At 38.8% G+C, this 19,008-nt stretch overlaps 1 protein-coding gene across 1 annotated transcript; it reads right to left on the bottom strand.

Moving 5' to 3' along the window:
- Positions 1-11,696: 11,696 nt before the first annotated feature.
- On the bottom strand, positions 11,697-17,858 carry parapinopsina (parapinopsin a). The gene is made up of 4 exons (XM_062998559.1): positions 17,519-17,858; positions 15,610-15,938; positions 14,333-14,575; positions 11,697-11,825 (listed from the first exon to the last, which is right to left on the bottom strand). The coding sequence occupies exons 1-4, from the start codon at positions 17,856-17,858 to the stop codon at positions 11,697-11,699; spliced, it is 1,041 nt and encodes a 346-aa protein (XP_062854629.1).
- Positions 17,859-19,008: the final 1,150 nt, after the last annotated feature.

Genomic DNA, 19,008 nt, shown 5'->3' with positions numbered 1-19,008 from the left:
TACACCGATGGTCCTCTCTGCAGACTTGATGATGCGCTGCAGTCTCTTGGTGTCATGTTTTGTGATAGCGCTGCCCCACACTGTGATGGATGTGGTGACGATGGACTCTATGATGGCTGTGTAGAACTGCACCATCAGCTCTTGGGGTAGGTTGAACTTCCTCAGCTGGTACAGAAAGTACATCCTCTGTTGAGCCCTCTTGATGATGGAGTTGATGTTGCTGTCCCACTTCAGGTCCTTGGAGATCGTTGTGCCCAGGAACTTGTAGGACTCCACAGCCATCACAGTCCTGTCTAGGATGGTGAGTGCTGGCAGGGTTGGGGGGCTCCTCCTGAAGTCCACGGTCATCTCCACTGTTTTTGCTGTGTTCAGCTCCAGATTGTTCTGAAACTTACTTAAAATCCTCTGCAATTCCATAGTATATTATTAACTCCTGTCTTTGTACAGGTAGTATTGGTTTGCTTGGTTTTATTCTGCCTCTTGGTGATGGGTTTGGAGTGTTGGTCTTTAGATGCATGTTTGGTGTTAATTTATTTATTTATTTTTTAGTTTTATTCCCAGATTTGAGTTCTGTTGTATTTGACTCCTACCCACATAATATTTGGATTTTACCATTTCCACATAGGATTTAAAAAAAATTTTCTTACTTTTGGGTAGCTTTGGGTAGGAGCCAAAGCTGGTATTAAAGCTGTTTTTGTTATTATCAGCAGAAACTTCTGAGAATCCATCCTAAACAGCACTTCAACTCTTTATTCTAAGCTAAGTATCTTCTTCGTTTTGATAATGGCTCCTGCAGCGCCCTTTGTCTACCTGTACTGAATGTGAGATTTTTAGTGATTTTTTTCTCTGTTGTAACTGTACATGTGATAAGTGTGGATTAATTGTTAGTCTGACAGAAATGTCATCAGCATTAGTCTGGTGCATTTGGGCTTTAGAAAAGACTAGTAATAGAGATAAATACTTTAAAATGGTGTTAGTGGACCAGAACGCCACTATCTCAGGGGTAGAACCCTTCACTCACGCATTTGAGCCCTCACAGCAGGGCGACTGTGTGATGTCTTGGTGACATTACCATAGGGTTAAGCCAAACTTTTTAGGTCCATGTGTTTTTCTTACTTGGTCACTCACCCTTTGAGAAACCTGTTAATAAAAAGTCCTTTGGTTATAGGAGACTCTCAGCTTCGACACAAGCGAATTGCCTCCCCTTAGAGACCCCAGCAACCGTAATCGCCTATATTCTGGAGCCCAGGGCACCCAACGTCAGGGCAAACCAAAAAGTTCTGGCTAATGCTAAACATTATTTTCTAAGATTGTACTTCACGTTGGCACTAATGATGTACATTTGAGACAGTCTGAGGTTATGAAGAGTAAAGTTAAAGAGGTGTGTGAGTTAGCATAAGGTACAATGAACCTTGTTATGGTGTCTGTGTATTAGTGGATAGTGATAATTGACTATCCAGAGCTTGTGACATGCAGAAAGTCTGCGACAGTCTGCAGATGGCACCTACAACTTTTAGGTTTAGAGCTGTTAAAACTGTTCATCATGCCATTTGTAAACAAAATCAAATCATTTTTAAAAAGTATGTGTTAATAATGTAATTAGAATTAATCTTATTCACATTAAAAACAGTAATAAAGTCTGATTAAAGTTAGGACTGAACTCGTAAATGAAATGATCACATATAACTGTCTTAGTGTGCTTTGTCTAAAACCTGAAACATGTACTAGTCCTAATGAATATTTAGATTTAAATGACGCAGCTCCTCCTGGATACAGTTATGAACATAGGCCACGTCTTAATGGTGATTGACAAGGAGTAGCCACCATTTATGACAGACATAGTCCTTACTGTAAAACACGTAGCATATAACTAACTCATTTGAAATGTTGGTTGCTGATGTGGTTAATCAATCTCAATTTGATTAAGCTAACTACTATTTACTGCCCCTCCCTTTTTCCTGGTCCTTATTTTGAGTTTCTTTGAGAATTTGCTGATTTTCTTTTCAAATTAGTTCTATCAACTGAAAAGACCTTAATTGTTGGCAATATCCATTATAAAAAGAAGCACGATCCATTTAAAATTGCATTTGAAACTATTTAATTTTAGAACCTATGGTATTACCCACAATGTAATGGGGCCAACCCATATCTGTAAACACAGATTAGACTTTATATTAACTAATAACTCTTGGTATTGGCATAGAGAGTCTGGTTGTTTTACCACAAAATATCAATTTCAGATCACTCTCACTTGATATATTAATTAACTATGTTTATCTAATAATATTTGTTTACCACATCAGTTTCAATTTAAGTGCACCATTACGTCTGCAACTGGTTCTGCCTAACTGAATTAATGACACAGTCACTATCGGAGCCCGAAAAGCTTGAACAGGTAATCCAACACTGCAGTCTGCATTCTTGGATAATGAATCACAAGTTAAAATGATTAGAGAGAAAAATTTCCATGGTATAATGACCACACATGCTCTAAAACGAGCAACATGAAAATTAAAGTGCAAATGGTGGATATTATAGTATATAAGATAGCATGGAAAGATGACAAAGTTTCTCTGACACAGTTGAAAACTAGGCTAAATGGTTGCATTTTTTGCTTTTTGTATACAGGGATGTACCACAGGTAGCAACTGGATATTCATCATGTGAACTTACAGTATATATTGATGGCTTATCCAGGGACCCCTGGACCTCCTAAAGAGGAGCTGGGAAGAACCACCTGCAACCTCATCTAAAATGGGGATTGTCCAGTATGTGTTGCAAATGAAAAAATGCCTGGAGATGTATCAGAAACCTGCAAGAGTTAACCTGCAAAAGACACAAGCAGCTGAAAAGCAGTGGTATGATCTGCAAGCCCATCGCTGTGAGTACTAACTAGGGCAGAAAGTACTACTTCTCCTACCTACCTCTACAAGCAAGCTGTTTGCTAAGTGGCAGGGATTGTCTGCAAGATGGACCCTGTTACTTATGAAGTGTATCATCAAGGTCAGGGAAAATAGCAGACCTGCCATGTGAATCTTCTGAAAGAGTGGAAAGATCCCCAAGTGAAAGAAAATAAAATTTTGATGCGTCATATAGTGGAGGATGAATTGGAGGGCTGGATACAGCAAGGTCAGGTAAACCTGTAACATCTGGAAGAACACAAAAGATCTGAACTATGCTCAGAACAAACATACTACATCACTGTATTCATTTAAAGGACTTAACCCCTATCAGTCACTACAGGGTATTAGAAAGACTGGTGAAAGTGCTGAGGACAGAAATTGCAATAACTAAGGATAATTTTGGATAGGGAGGGATTGTGACCGAGGCCTGTCGATGCAAAATTTTCCATTAACTCTTGCCTAAAATTACCCGCTTCCCAGTGTGGCTGCATCTGTGAGTGCACAGAAATGAGCATCATTGCAATACAGACATTTACTACATATGTTCCAGCTGGTTAAACATGTATGCAAGAATACAAGTATACAAGAATGGACATTCATCGGTCATACCTGTTGTGCTGTTACATGTCATTGTGTCATTTTATGTTGGTTAGTTAGGCAGCGCACAGTTTTGTTTTGTCTTGTCATGTGTTCTGCGCTATGGAAGGTGTAAAGGGCCTAAATGGCTGTAGAGTGCTCGGTCTATATAGTGCCTGTATTGTGATGTGTATATGGATCCTGAGAGCTGAACATGGCAATGTAAATGTATGTTTTCTTAATAAAATGTATCACATTTTATGCTGAAAAAGGTTTATTGGGAGATTTACAAATCTAAATATACAAAAATATACAAACATCAATTTAGATTCTACATCTTCGTGGTTCTATACTTTAGGTTCTATACTTTCATTCAAATTTATCATTGCCTTCTAATTCCTTTTTTTTAGTGATGATGAATGTACTATGGACAAAAGTATTAGGACGTTCCTTCTAATTATTTCATCCATGTGTTTCAGCCACAACAATTGCTAACGGATGTAATAAACTAAATCTAAAAAGAAAATGGAATGCTTTCAACTTTGTATCAATAGTTTAGGGAATTAACTTTACTGTTTCAGCATGACATTGCCCTTGTGCACAAAGCAAGCTTGGTTTAAAGAAACTCTAGTGGCCTGCACAGAGCCCTGACCTCAGTCCCTCTGATCAGCTTTGGAATTAACTGGAACATTCTTGACAAATTTTTTACAAACATACTCAATGAGAAGCCTTCTCAGAAGTGTGGAGGTTGTTATAGCTAACAGATCACTCTATTTTAATACCTTTTGTATTTGAAATGGTATGTCCAACAAGCTCAAGGACAGTCACCCAAATACTTTTGACCATATAGTGTAACTTTATGTTCATAGTCTGGTTGTGTCAACTCGTCGGTTCGAAACTCAGCTCTGCCATCCGGCAGGCTGGGCAAAGATTGGCTGTTGTTCTAGGGGGTTGATGGACGGGGACCTCATAAGTGATGCAATTACAACCTCTGATGGTGCCTGCACAGTGATGAGGGATGAGGGACACTCCTCCTGTTCCGCATATGAACTCGCCTCGTGCAGGTGAAAAGATGCAGTCGGCTACTGCACACGTGTCGGAGGGGGCGTGTGTTAGTCTCGGCTCTCCTCAACCAGGCTGGAGATCAACATCAGTAGAGAGGAAGCATAATGCAATCCAGTAAATTGGATATGACTAGATTGGGAGGAAAATTGGGAAAAATGCAAAAAAAATAAAAATAATGCTCAGAATACTCATGCAGAGGACATGGTAGCTGATGCACGTAAAAGCTTTTATTAAATCATTCATATGTAGGGCTACAAATGTGTGATTAAGAGTAAAACACCATATATGAAACAGAGAAGATGCTTTTGAAAGTAAACAATGAGGTAAAAGCACATTTAATAATAGGGACAAAACTGAGAACAATTAAGCTTACAATATCAGTTTTAGAGACTTACATACCTTGTAATCATAGTACCCAAATATAGAATTAATTATGGGACAAACCATTAAAAACAAAAGCAATATAAAACTGAAAGTAAACAAAGTATAACAGTAGAACCTAGGTTTTGCAGCTACAATAATAGATTAAAGTGAGGGTTAAATCATGTAAAATTAAAAAGATGTGTGTGTGTATTGACCTGCAATAGTTGCACCTTTATTAGGGTATATTTCTACCTTGGACCCAACGTTTTTTGTAGTGCTGAATCTTCCATGAATGAAGCAGTTAGTAAAAATAATGTAATTAATAAAATTACATACAACTCTTTGCTAATATTCCTACCAAGTCTTTGATTTCTTTTTTTCCCCTTAAATTATATCTTATAGCAGCAATGTCCAGTGTTGCAAGTATTCATTTAGAAATGTTAATTCACTGCAATAATGTACAATCAACAAATTTTGCCACATTTTACATACTAACATGCCAATAGCCTTCAGCTAATAGGACCAAAGCAAACAAATGCCAACAGATGAACTAACGTCATTATCTATTAATTATTATTAATTATTATTATTATATTATTTTATCATTGCTATATACTGGTAAGGGGTGTAGTTTAACTTTCCAGGTCTCACTGAGTGCATTACAGTGATGCACCCTGAACATTCCATCATAGGGTCTCGGCCATTCCCTGACACAGCCACACACAGTGGACCCCAGCAACAGTAACATCACAAGACTACACTGTCATCGCTGTGCAATGGTGGGCTAGTATACAGTGGGGCCAAAAAGTATTTAGTCAGCCACTGATTGTGCAAGTTCTCCTACTTAGAAAGATGAGAGAGGTCTGTATAGGTCATTTTCATCATAGGTACATTTCAACTATGAAAGACAAAATGTGAAAAAAAAATCCAGGAAATCACATTGTAGGATTTTTAAAGAATTTATCTGTAAATTATGGTGGAAAATAAGTATTTGGTCAATAACAAACAAGCAAGATTTCTGGCTCTCATAGACCTGTAACTTCTTCTTTAAGAAGCTCTTCTGTCCTCCACTCGTTACCTGTATTAATGGCACCTGTTTGACCTCGTTATCTGTATAAAAGACACCTGTCCACAGCCTCAAACAGTCAACCATGGCTAAGACCAAAGAGCTGTCGAAGGACACCAGGAAGAAAATTGTAGACCTGCACCAGGCTGGGAAGAGTGAATCTACAATAGGTTGGTGTGAATAAATCAACTGTGGGAGCAATTGTAAGAAAATGGAAGACATACAAGACCATTGATAATCTTCCTTGGGGTCAAGATCTCATCCCGTGGGGTCAAAATGATTATGAGAACGGTGAGCAAAAATCCCAGAACTACACAGAGGGACCTGATGGATGACCTGCAGAGAGCTGGGACCAAAGTACAAAGGCTACCATCAGTAACACACTACGCCGAGAGGGACTCAAATCCTGCAGTGCCAGGCATGCCCCCCTGCTTAAGCCAGTACATGTCCAGGCCCGTCTGAAGTTTGTCAGAGAGCATATGGATGATCCAGAAGAGGATTGGGAGAATATCATGTGGTCAGATGAAACCAAAATGGAACTTTTTGGTAAAAACTCAACTCGTCGTGTTTGGAGGAAGAAGAAGAACCCAAGAACACCATACCTACTGTGAAGCATGGGGGTGGAAACATCATGCTTTGGGGCTGTTTTTCTGCAAAGGGGACAGGACGACTGATCCGTGTTAAGGGAAGAATGAACGGGGCCATGTATTGTGAGATTTTAAGCCAAAACCTCCTTCCATCAGTGAGAGCATTGAAGATGGAACGTGGCTGGGTCTTCCAGCATGACAATGATCCCAAACACACCGCTCGGGCAACGAAGAAGTGGCTCCGTAAAAAGCATAGCCAGTCTCCAGACCTCAACCCTATAGAAAATTTGTGGAGTCCGTGTTGCCCAGCGACAGCCCCAAAACATCACTGCTCTAGAGGAGATCTGCATGGAGGAATGGGCCAAAATACCAGCTACAGTGTGTGCAAACCTGGTGAAGACTTACAGGAAACGTTTGACCTCTGTCATTGCCAACAAATGTCGTTGCCATGGTGATGGTGGACGCTGGCGCATTTGGCTGCCGCTACCGTTACCGTATTTTACCGTATTTTATTGTATTTTTATCGTTTTTCGTTTTCATCTTTTTACACACCTTGTGGATCTATTTCTTTTATGTTACTTTTGATACTTTTATTTGTTCTTTTGATACTTTTTGTTCTTTCTACTGTACATCGCGTCTGTGAACGGTGGATGAGTTTTCCTGGGATCGGCACGATGTTGAACTATTCCGTTGACCAGCTGAGGAAGTTCAACAATTGCACTACTCCATCGTGTATTTCAGTCATCAAACAGCTTGGACTCTTTCGCCGGCCTCGTTATATTCACAGGGGCTCCCGGAGAAAGCTTTTTTATTTTCGAAACGGTAACGCTATTCCATCCTTCTGGTCAGCCGTGCGCACTGTCGCTCCGCAAACACGTCATCAGAGCGCTGCTGCCTTGCACACCAGTAGCGGTGTAGTCTCCATGACAACGCTGTCCACGGAGTGGGATGGGAAACGCGGAGTGGACTTTGCAAATCTCCGTTCTCTTCCTCGTTCCTCACAGCCAACTACACAACAATACCACTTGAAAATGGCATTGCTTAATGTTCGTTCACTCAACACAAGAAGTACTGTACTTAGTGAATTTATATCTGACAGTGAACTAGACTTTTTCTGTCTCACTGAAACTTGGCATAAACCCTTGGATTATTTTACGTTAAATCAGACCACGCCAATGGGATACTCGTATATTGATGAACCTCGTATGGAAGGGCGAGGTGGTGGTGTTGCTGCAGTCTATAGGGATGATATTAAAATAACCACTTTGTCTTTTCCTGCTGCTCTTTCTTTTGAACACCTGGCTTTCAAGTTGTCAGGGCCTACTCCTCTGGTCACTGCTGTAGTTTATCGTCCGCCAAAGCCAAACGCTTCCTTTCTCTCAGATTTTTCAGATTTTTTAACCCAGCTTAGTGCCCTCTCATCCTCTGTACTGCTTATGGGTGATTTTAACATCCATATTGATGACAACAACTGTAAATTTGCCAGGGAATTTTTGGAATTGTTACAGTGTTTTAATTTCACACAACATATAAATTTTCCAACTCATGAAAAAGGTCATACTCTTGACCTTGTCTGCTCTACTGGTGTCCTAGTTCATCAGCCGTCCAGCCATGACCTTACTGTCTCTGATCATTTGACAATCATCATGGACATTGAGGTCACTAAGCCCATCACTAGAGCTAAACATAAAATATCCTTCAGGAATCTTCAATATATCTCTCCCTCTGCTTTCTCAGATTCTCTTGTTAAAAAGATGTCTGTCTGTCCTGTACTGTCTAGTAATTCATCTGACCTTGTCGATTACTATAATGACATACTCGCCTCATGTCTTGATGAGCTGGCTCCTTTGAGAACCAAATTTGTTTCATTTAGTCATTCTGCACCATGGTACACAATTGAGCTTCACCAAATGAAATCCCGTAAACGCCAGCTTGAAAGACTTTATAAGAAAACCGGTCTAACAGTACATTATCAGATTTATTCTGATTATCTTCAACATTACAAAGACGCTCTTACGGCAGCCCGATCCACTTACTATTCCGAACTCATACATGCTGGATCAACAAATCCTAAGACTCTCTTTTCCACAATAAATAAACTTCTCAAACCAGTTGACAATACTACCAATTCCTTTACAGTTGACAAGTGTAACTCTTACCTCTCATTTTTTCAAACAAAAGTTGAGAATATCCACAATTTTCTGACAGTTTCCCCTGTCATCTCTGTTTCTCCGCCTATCTCACCTCAATTTATTACCCAGCCTCTGTCTCAGTTCTCACCTGTGTCTCATTTGGACCTATCTGAGATCTTAACAGGGATGCGAAGCTCCACTTGTGTTTTGGATCCTGCTCCATCAAAACTTGTTAAGGGTTGTTTTCCAGTTATCTCATCACTTATCACAGAGATAATCAATTCCTCTCTTAGTTCTGGCTCAGTCCCTCAATCACTCAAATTGGCTGCTGTTACTCCCATACTTAAAAAACCTGGACTTGACTCTAACATTATGAGTAACTTTCGGCCCATTTCCAATCTTCCATTTCTGTCGAAAATACTGGAACGTGTTGTTGCCTCACAGCTCAAAGATCACCTAAATTCCAATAATCTATTTGAATAATTTCAGTCTGGTTTCCGCCCCCAGCACAGCACTGAGTCAGCCCTCCTCAAAGTCACAAATGACCTTCTTCTTTCCTCAGACTCTGGACAAATTAATATTCTCGTCCTCCTTGATCTTACTAAAGCTTTTGACACCATTAATCACTCCATTCTTCTGTCCCGCCTTGAATCCTCTGTCAACATCACTGGTACTGCCCTTTTGTGGTTAAGGTCATATCTCGTAAACAGACAACAGTTTGTTAATATCAACAATTGTAGTTCTGCCATTGCTCCACTGTCCCAAGGCGTTCCCCAAGGCTCAGTGTTAGGTCCCCTTTTGTTTATTCTTTATATGCTCCCCCTTGGTGACATCATACGTCGGCATGGTTTACATTTCCACTGCTATGCTGATGATATTCAGCTTTACATCTCCTCCAAATCCATTAATACTGAACTTCACTCCACTCTGACAAATTGTATCACTGAAATGAAATTGTGGATGAAAGCTAATTTCCTCAAATTAAACTGTGAAAAATCTGATATGATCATCGTAGGTCCTACATCCCTGGCAAAAACCACAAAAAAATTTCAAATTACCATTGATAATGACACTTTGTCTCCGTCTTCTAACATCCGAAATCTTGGTGTAATTTTTGATAGCAACCTCTCTTTTGACCGCCATGTAAATCACATCACCAAAACTGCTTTCTTTCATCTAAAAAACATAGCACGTCTACGTCCATCACTCTCCTTTTCTGCCGCCGAAATCTTGATTCATGCTTTTATTACATCCAGAATTGATTATTGCAATAGCATCCTTTATGGTACATTTAACAAAATCCTAAAAAAACTTCAGTATATCCAGAATTCAGCTGCTCGCCTCCTTACTCATACTCGCTCCCGTGATCATATTACACCTGTTCTCCAAAAACTTCATTGGCTTCCCGTTGCTCAACGCATTCAATTCAAAATTCTTCTATTCACTCACAAAGCTCTCCATAATCAGGCCCCATCCTACCTCACCGACCTGCTCCATCAGCACATTCCCTCCCGTAGCCTTCGCTCTTCTGAGGCTAACCTACTGTCCATACCCTCTAGGACCAAGCACCGGACCTGGTCCATCTTTATGGAATGCTCTCCCCAAACACCTACGAGATTGTCCTGACCTGTCCAAATTCAAGTCACTTCTCAAAACTCATCTATTCAAAATGGCATTTAACTTGTAACAACACGAATTAAATGCTTTTATTTTTGATATTCTTTTTAATAGTTTTTATACTTAGATCACGACAGAAATGTGAAGTCCTAGATCCTAAAACTTGTAAAGTTTTCAGTTTCCTGATTGCATGTGAATCTGTCCTGTTTCTGTCTAATTTTAAGAAATTGTTCTATATTTGTTGTTCTCTCTCATAATTTAGCTAATTTTTAATGAACTGTCTTATGCTGCTCTCTTTGTTTTTATCTTAATTATTCTTGATGTTGATGTACTATTTTGATTTTGTACTATGATTTGTATGGTGTATGTACGTATTTGTTTTGATTATTTGTCTTATGTAAAGCGTCTTTGAGTATCTTGAAAAGCGCTATATAAATAAAATGTATTATTATTATTATTAACAAAGGTTATGTTACAAAGTATTGAGTTGAACTTTTGTTATTGACCAAATACTTATTTTCCACCATAATTTACAAATAAATTCTTTAAAAATCCTACAATGTGATTTCCTGGATTTTTTTTCTCATTTTGTCTCTCATAGTTGAAGTGTACCTATGATGAAAATTACAGACCTCTCTCATTTTTCTAAGTAGGAGAACTTGCACAATCAGTGGCTGACTAAATACTTTTTGACCCCACTGTAATTGACTGCTGTGCCATTCAGGCACTGTGAAATTTTGTCACAAAATATAAAAGACTACAACAACTGTAAAAATAAATCAACAAAAATCTGACAGTGAGGACCCTGGACTGTTGAACACCTGAATGGCACTATTAAATCAAAATGGGAAAAAATCTACTTTCACAATTTCAACAATTACCTCATGCCACACTGAATTAAAAATGTGAATATATATTCAAAAAATAATTTAAATACTAAGTTGAAACATTACCCATATCATTACCCATATCTGTAGTGTTATGTTTAGTTTAGTCTGTTTAGTCTGATAAATCTGTAATGAAATTCGGCATAAAGTGGTGAGCCATGACCCATCATTGCTTGCACTGACTGATCCTTTGGTGAATCCTCCTTTTACACTCAATCATAATACCCTTACCTGTTACCAGTTCACCTGTTTATTGAGGAATGTTTTAAAACCCAGTAACGTTAATCTTTTATATTACTTGATTACTACATCTTACAACAATCTATTCTATTATTTGCTCCCATCCCAATATTTTTGAGTGTGTTGCAGTCATTAAATTTAAAGTGTATTTGTATGTACAGAGTATACAATGCAGTTGGGACTCTTTTCTGACATTGCCATGAATGGGGTTGGTATATTTATGTAGAAATGTGTGGGAGTACTCTTTTTGGTGAGAAGGGTTATAATGGTGACACAGTGCTGCTTTTGCTGACAGAAGAAGTTACTGTATTTCCCGTATCTGACTCTGCTGTACTGGTTGCCCAAGGGTTCCTTCCACAGAACAGAAATGGCAAAGCACAATCCCTAAACTGCAAGAAAAAAACAGAAGAGAGAAGGAGAGGGAGATTTTTAAAAAAGTACCTTAAACTGCATTATAAACAAAAGATTAGGCTAGGAGGGAAATGATAAAAGGAATGGAGAAAAAGAGAATAAAAGAAAATTTAAGTTATTGCACATGCTGTTTACTCTTATGAAGTAAAGATTGGATGCTAAAAACTTTTATTAAATGCTAAATAAAGTCTACATCCTCATTTACTCTATGCAGAACCCCATTTATGTTCACTTCAACTGATTGAGAAAACCTGTCAGAAGCCTCACCTGAGATACCTTTAAGCTAACAGCATACAGAGATTCAGTAAGTGGACTGACATGATATGAGTTTTGTTGGCCATAAGATTGTGTCCATAAGATGACCCAGTTTAGTGTAGTCTGCAGTCAGTGGGTGTGAACATAAGTTCTTTTTTCAAATATATTTTCTTTATGCATTTTCTCCCCTTTTTCTCCCTTTTTAGCACGACCAATTGCCCGATTGCGTCATGCTTCCTCTCCACCAATGCCGATCCCTGCTCTGATTGAGGAGAATGAAGCGAATCCACGCCCCCTCCGACATGTGGGCAGCATGCCGTATGCATCTTATCACCTACACTTCACCTACACGACGAGTGCAGTGCAGCTCAGTGTTATGTCACAAAAACACACGCGAGAAGTGACGAGGGGTAAAATAATACCATGTGTGAGAGTGATTTTTTTCTTCCAAAAATGGTCCACAATAACAAGTAAGTAATCCAAGTTGTTTGTGCGCTAAGATGCAGCGAAAAAGCAAGGAGGAAAAAGAAAATAACCTGGGTAAAGAAGTGGATTTGGTTAAACGGCCAGCAGGGACTGTCTGTTTTGCAGAGAGTTGGAGAAAATAAATATTTTTGCAGTGAAAATGTAAGCATTATGGCGTGGATGATAAGGTCACAAATACTGTAAAGTCTGTGTGTACGCCGATACTATTCAGATAGAAACTGTATATAAAATAACATGATATACAGTGTATCACAAAAGTGAGTACACCCCTCACATTTCTGCAAATATTTCATTATATCTTTTCATGGGACAACACTATAGACATGAAACTTGGATATAACTTAGAGTATCAGTGTACAACTTGTATAGCAGTGTAGATTTACTGTCTTCTGAAAATAACTCAACACACAGCCACTAATGTCTAAATGGCTGGCAACATAAGTGAGTACACCCCACAGTGAACATGTCCAAATTGTGCCCAAAGTGTCAATATTTTGTGTGACCACCATTATTATCCAGCACTGCCTTAACCCTCCTGGGCATGGAATTCACCAGAGCTGCACAGGTTGCTACTGGAATCCTCTTCCACTCCTCCATGATGACATCACGGAGCTGGTGGATGTTAGACACCTTGAACTCCTCCACCTTCCACTTGAGGATGCGCCACAGGTGCTCAATTGGGTTTAGTTAATCATCTTTACCTTCGGCTTCCTCAGCAAGGCAGTTGTCATCTTGGAGGTTGTGTTTGGGGTCGTTATCCTGTTGGAAAACTGCCATGAGGCCCAGTTTTCGAAGGGAGGGGATCATGCTCTGTTTCAGAATGTCACAGTACATGTTGGAATTCATGTTTCCCTCAATGAACTGCAGCTCCCCAGTGCCAGCAACACTCATGCAGCCCAAGACCATGATGCTACCACCACCATGCTTGACTGTAGGCAAGATACAGTTGTCTTGGTACTTCTCACCAGGGTGCCGCCACACATGCTGGACACCATCTGAGCCAAACAAGTTTATCTTGGTCTCGTCAGACCACAGGGCATTCCAGTAATCCATGTTCTTGGAGTGCTTGTCTTCAGCAAACTGTTTGTGGGCTTTCTTGTGCGTCAGCTTCCTTCTGGGATGACGACCATGCAGACCGAGTTGATGCAGTGTGCGGCGTATGGTCTGAGCACTGACAGGCTGACCTCCCACGTCTTCAGCCTCTGCAGCAATGCTGGCAGCATGGTGCCATGTTGAATATCCAGTGGCCAGTATGAGAGAATTGTACCCAAAACACCAAATTTAACAGCCCTGCTCCCCATTTACACCTGGGACCTTGACACATGACACCATGGAGGGACACCGACACATTTGGGCACAATTTGGACATGTTCACTGTGGGGTGTACTCACTTATGTTGCCAGCTATTTAGACATTAATGGCTGTGTGTTGAGTTATTTTCAGAAGACAGTAAATCTACACTGCTATACAAGCTGTACACTGACTACTCTAAGTTATATCCAAGTTTCATGTCTATAGTGTTGTCCCATGAAAAGATATAATGAAATATTTGCAGAAATGTGAGTGGTGTACTCACTTTTGTGATACACTGTATATATATATATATGTTCATAATGAAAGTTAAACGCTCTGGTTATGGCCCTTTATAAATAAAAGCAGAAGCATACATTACAAAATGAAGCTTTGAGACATTTAGACAACAACATTGCTTAGTTAAAGATAAATCTAATTTACTATTACTGACCTGTCTGTTCATGAAGATGTAAATGATAGGATTGAAGGCAGTGCTGCTCTTGGTCAGGTGGGCGGGAATTGTGGCAATTACTGGGTTGATGTACAGGTTGGAGTCAAAGATCACAGATAAAGCAAAAGCAGCATAGGGCAGCCACGTGAGCAAGAAAGCCATGATCATCACAACGACCATACGTGCCACCTGTGCCTCAGCCTTGGCTGTGCTTCCTCCTTCTGCCATTTGCAGCTTGACCACCTAGGATGGTAGAGTGTTTCTTTTTTAAATTCATTTTCACAGGCGAAAAAGTTACTTTGTCAATTCAGAACAGGGACTTACTGAGTACTGTTAAAAATAAGTAAATAAATAAATTAAGAGTTTCAAAAGTTTTATTAAATTTCAAGGGATATTCCTATTAAACATTTAAACTTTCCTAAATATGACTGATTTAAAAGCTAGTTAAACGCTTGCTTGTTAACAAACAAGTTGTACTAATAATACACACAGTTTTGGTTATGAATTTTTCTTGACGTTAGGCTAGTAATTAACTTTAATTAAAATCTTATGCAAAACGACTCAGATACTGCATTCCTTGTGGTTGGAGGATCCTTTTTGTATGGACTTTGCATGTTCTCCATTTGTCTGTGTGGGTATCCTCCGGGTGCTCTGGATTCCGTCCACGAGTCCAAAAACATGCAGTCAGACCAATTGGTAAGGGCCCTAAGTGTTTGTGTGTGTGAACAGGTGTGTCTGCTATGGCAACCAAATGTTCTGGTTGGATAAGATTTTACAGATAGGCTGGCAGATTTTGAATTAATCACTCACTCACTGTCTTAACCATTTATCCAATTAGGGTCGCGGGGTGGGGTGGGCTGGGGGTGCTGGAGCCTATCCCAGCTTTTCAATGGGTGCAAGGCACACAGTAACACCCTGGAAGGGGCGCCAGTCCATAGCAGGGCAGACACACACACACAGGAAACCGGATCTCCCGGAGGAAACCCATGCAGACATGGGGAGAACATGCAATATCCGTACAGAAAGGACATGGACCGCCCCGGGGATTTGAACCCTGGATCCCAGCAGCAGTGGGCTAGAAATCACCTGATCATAAGCTTATAACAGACTGTGTGGCATGGGTGCCACACTGATTCTGTTTTAAGAATTAGTGTCCAATTCTGAGGCATTTTAACAAGAAAATCCAGTTTTCTTGTGCTATTATTTGTCACTTAGTCTTAAATGAGTGATCAGTCTGTAGAACACACCTGAACCTCCAAGGAAATCTAGTTACCCACCTGTCGTAAGGTATACATGAGATGTGAGTAGGAGAAGACAATGATGGCAAAAGGCAGGGCAAAACAGAGCAAAAAGTAACACATGATGAAGGAGACGTTGACTGGGTCTCTGCTGTACCAGTCAGGAGCACAGGAGGTCATCACACCCTCTAGTTGGTAACTGCCCCATCCAAACAGAGGTGGAGTGTTCCAAATGAAGGACCAGACCCAGGAAAAGAGCACACCTGCCACTGCATGCTTAGTTTGAAACAAGATAGTGCCCATGGGTCTGCAAACCACCAAGTAGCGATCAACAGCAATGACTGCCACAGAACACAAAGCAGCAATACCTGACAAAAAAGCAGCATTTTATTTTGTTAGTGCAATCAGACTTGAAGTAAACATGTTATTTTACTTAAAAATAATTAACAAACTGTTGCTTTTTAAACATAATAGTCATTATATTTAAGATTGCAGGTAATTTCAGAGCCTATTTTGGAAAAGGCAGGAAAAGTCCATGGACACTGACCTAATTCATTGTAGTGCATCAAACACTCATCCATTCACTTTCTTTCACACACAAAGTCAGTCGACAGTCTAAAAGTCTAGCAACTAGGGATGACGATTGACACCAGCTATGCCACTGTACCCCCAATCTACCCCAATTTTGTTTTCACTATGTACAAATAAAAATACGTTTTGAGGCTTCATAAAATTCACTGTTATGACGAAATGACAGACAGGTACAGGCAAACACCACAAAGTAAAACAAGTCTTTTATTTTACTAACAGTATAACAAGACAGTTCAGAGAGTGTTACCTCTCTCTATCATGGTGTCATGCTTGCCAATGTTACAAAATGTTCCATAATTTAAAATGCTCCATAATTTATAATGCTCCATAATTAATATTTCTGTGATTAGCAATTGTTCAATTGTAATGTATATAAGTCTTAGTCAAACTTCGGTTTTCCCGACACACCCATTGCTATGATATGTATAAAATTAAATATAAAAAATTAATTATATGCTTAAAAGTTTTTATTGCAAACCTCATCTTCAGTTTATTATACTATATTATACTACATATATATATATATATATATATATATATATATATACAGTATATATATATATATATATATATATATATATATAGATATATATATATAGATAGATATATTATACTATACTATATACAGTTTATTATACTATAGTTTATAATATATTTTTGGTCAGTCATCATTTCAAGTGGCTGCAGCCACTGGAACAAACTGCAAGAAAACTCTAAGGCTGGATAAATTTATTTCTAAGACAACTTTTAAAAAACAAATTACAGATATCTCAAGAGATACATGCAGCTGTATGACAAATTGATTCTTCTTTTTTTACTGTTGCTGGGTGATTCGACTTTGTGTTGTTGTATTGTGATCATTGTTGTTTGTTTTCAATGTCTTATGTAAATTTGTTTGTATGATTGTTCCTCAAGAGGCTTTGCCTTTTGCCAGGCCACCATTGTAAATAAGAAGCAGTTCTTAATGACTTGCCTGGTTAAATAAAGGTTAAATAAAATAAATAAAAAAGGCTTCTCCCTGTTTTAGCCTTTTATTAGCATCAGTGTTTGATTCATAAATGCTGTTTTGATTGAAAACCATGATATAGAAACAATCTCATCTCAACGAGGCACAGGTGACTTGTCAGTTAAAAGGAATGGACACGTTAATTATCTGCACCTCCTTGCCCCTAGCCAGAAATAACTGGCATGGCAGATGAAGCAGGACTCTTCAACTGGGCTCAGCTAAAGTCATTACAGTTAATCCTTCCTATGTTATATGAATATGATACCTACCAGCCTATCAGAAACAATGATTTTTTTGTAGCAGTGGAATTATAAATAAAAAAAAAAAAAGTAATTTTAAAGAGTGACTTACCAAAGAAGCCAACAGCAAAGCCCTCCAAAACACATCCTATCCTTCCTAAGCTGAAGTAGCCCATGGCATTGCAGATCATTGTAGGCACGCCTCCAAATAGCGCACAACCGAGATCAGCCACTGCTAGGTTCACCAGAGCATAATTCAGCGGTTGGCGCAGTTGTCTGTGCTTCACTGTCACAACAATCACTATTACATTCAATATGATGCCAAAAAAGGAGGAAAGACCCATAATGATCGCCAAGATAGTATAACCTATTCTTGGAATTATGTGATCATTAACTGAGCCCTGATGCACTGTGTTCATCTGGGTAAAGGTGGACGACTGAAGGGACTCCATGGTCACAGCAACTGTGCTTCTTCAAAACAACCCTGACACATATGAAGGACAAATAAATTATGTGCTGCCTAAAAGTTCAGACTCCTTCTTTTCGTGGTCTAATAAGCTTAGTCTGGAGGGATTATAGCAATGATTCTTGCTTTTTATGGTGACCCGTTCTATTAAAAGTGACTGCTAAGAGTCAAACAAATCCTTAGATCCGGATTGTGCATGGATTTATTTTGCCAGCTTATCTCAGTAGATCTATGACAGCACTCCTCCTGATTGACAACACAGAGTGATTTTGTGTTAATCAACAGATGCTACAGTTGTTTTCTACCAGTTATTTACTAATATATGTAAATATAAAAACAACATTTCAATTATTAAATGTTGACTTAATAAATGTGCAAAATGTCTACAGCAAGGGTTTATAGAACAGATTGTTCTGTACCTCATACAAAAGAAGCTCAAGGAAGATTAAACTGCATGAGTAAGTTTTATTAGGTTGATTGACAATTAACAGCATGCATTAGCTACATGTAAACTATATATCAAACAAAAACCTCAAAAATAAAGTAAAAAATCCTAATTCCAATACAGTGGAAAACAATATATTTACAGAAATGTCATTAAAGTTCTGCAGAGAAACTTTATTATTATTTTAATTTTACTATTTTACAGATTTTTTTCAAAAATATCAAACATTTTGAAGTGACGCTAAAGCTCTGCAGAGAAAGATCGTTATTTTACAGACTATTTCTGAATAAATATGATCAGACACCTACAATAAAGTAACAGCACTAGAGTTCTGCAGAGAAACACTGTTAATTTACAGATTTTTTTACAAATTACATTAAAAAAAGTATTACTAATTTAGCACTGTTTACATAAAACTCAAAAACCCACCTGATTTTACTTTGCAAAAGCCCAAGTTTAACTTGTGTTTTAACTGTCAAATGTGTTGTGAATTATTTTATTTATTTATTTTTTTAATATTTTGTTTATGCATTTTCTCCACTTGTTTTCCCCCGACTTTTTAGTGCGTCCACTTGCCCGATTGCATCACATTTCCTCTCCACTAATGCCAACCTCCGCTCTGATTTCAGGAGAACGAAGTTAACCCACGCCCCCTCCGACACGTGGGCAGCAGCCGTATGCATTTTGTCAC

Source organism: Trichomycterus rosablanca, chromosome 7, assembly GCF_030014385.1.
Source record: "Trichomycterus rosablanca isolate fTriRos1 chromosome 7, fTriRos1.hap1, whole genome shotgun sequence".
NCBI lineage: Eukaryota > Metazoa > Chordata > Actinopteri > Siluriformes > Trichomycteridae > Trichomycterus > Trichomycterus rosablanca.
Note: the sequence above shows the minus strand (reverse complement) of the source record. Positions and strands in the feature narration are given on the sequence as shown.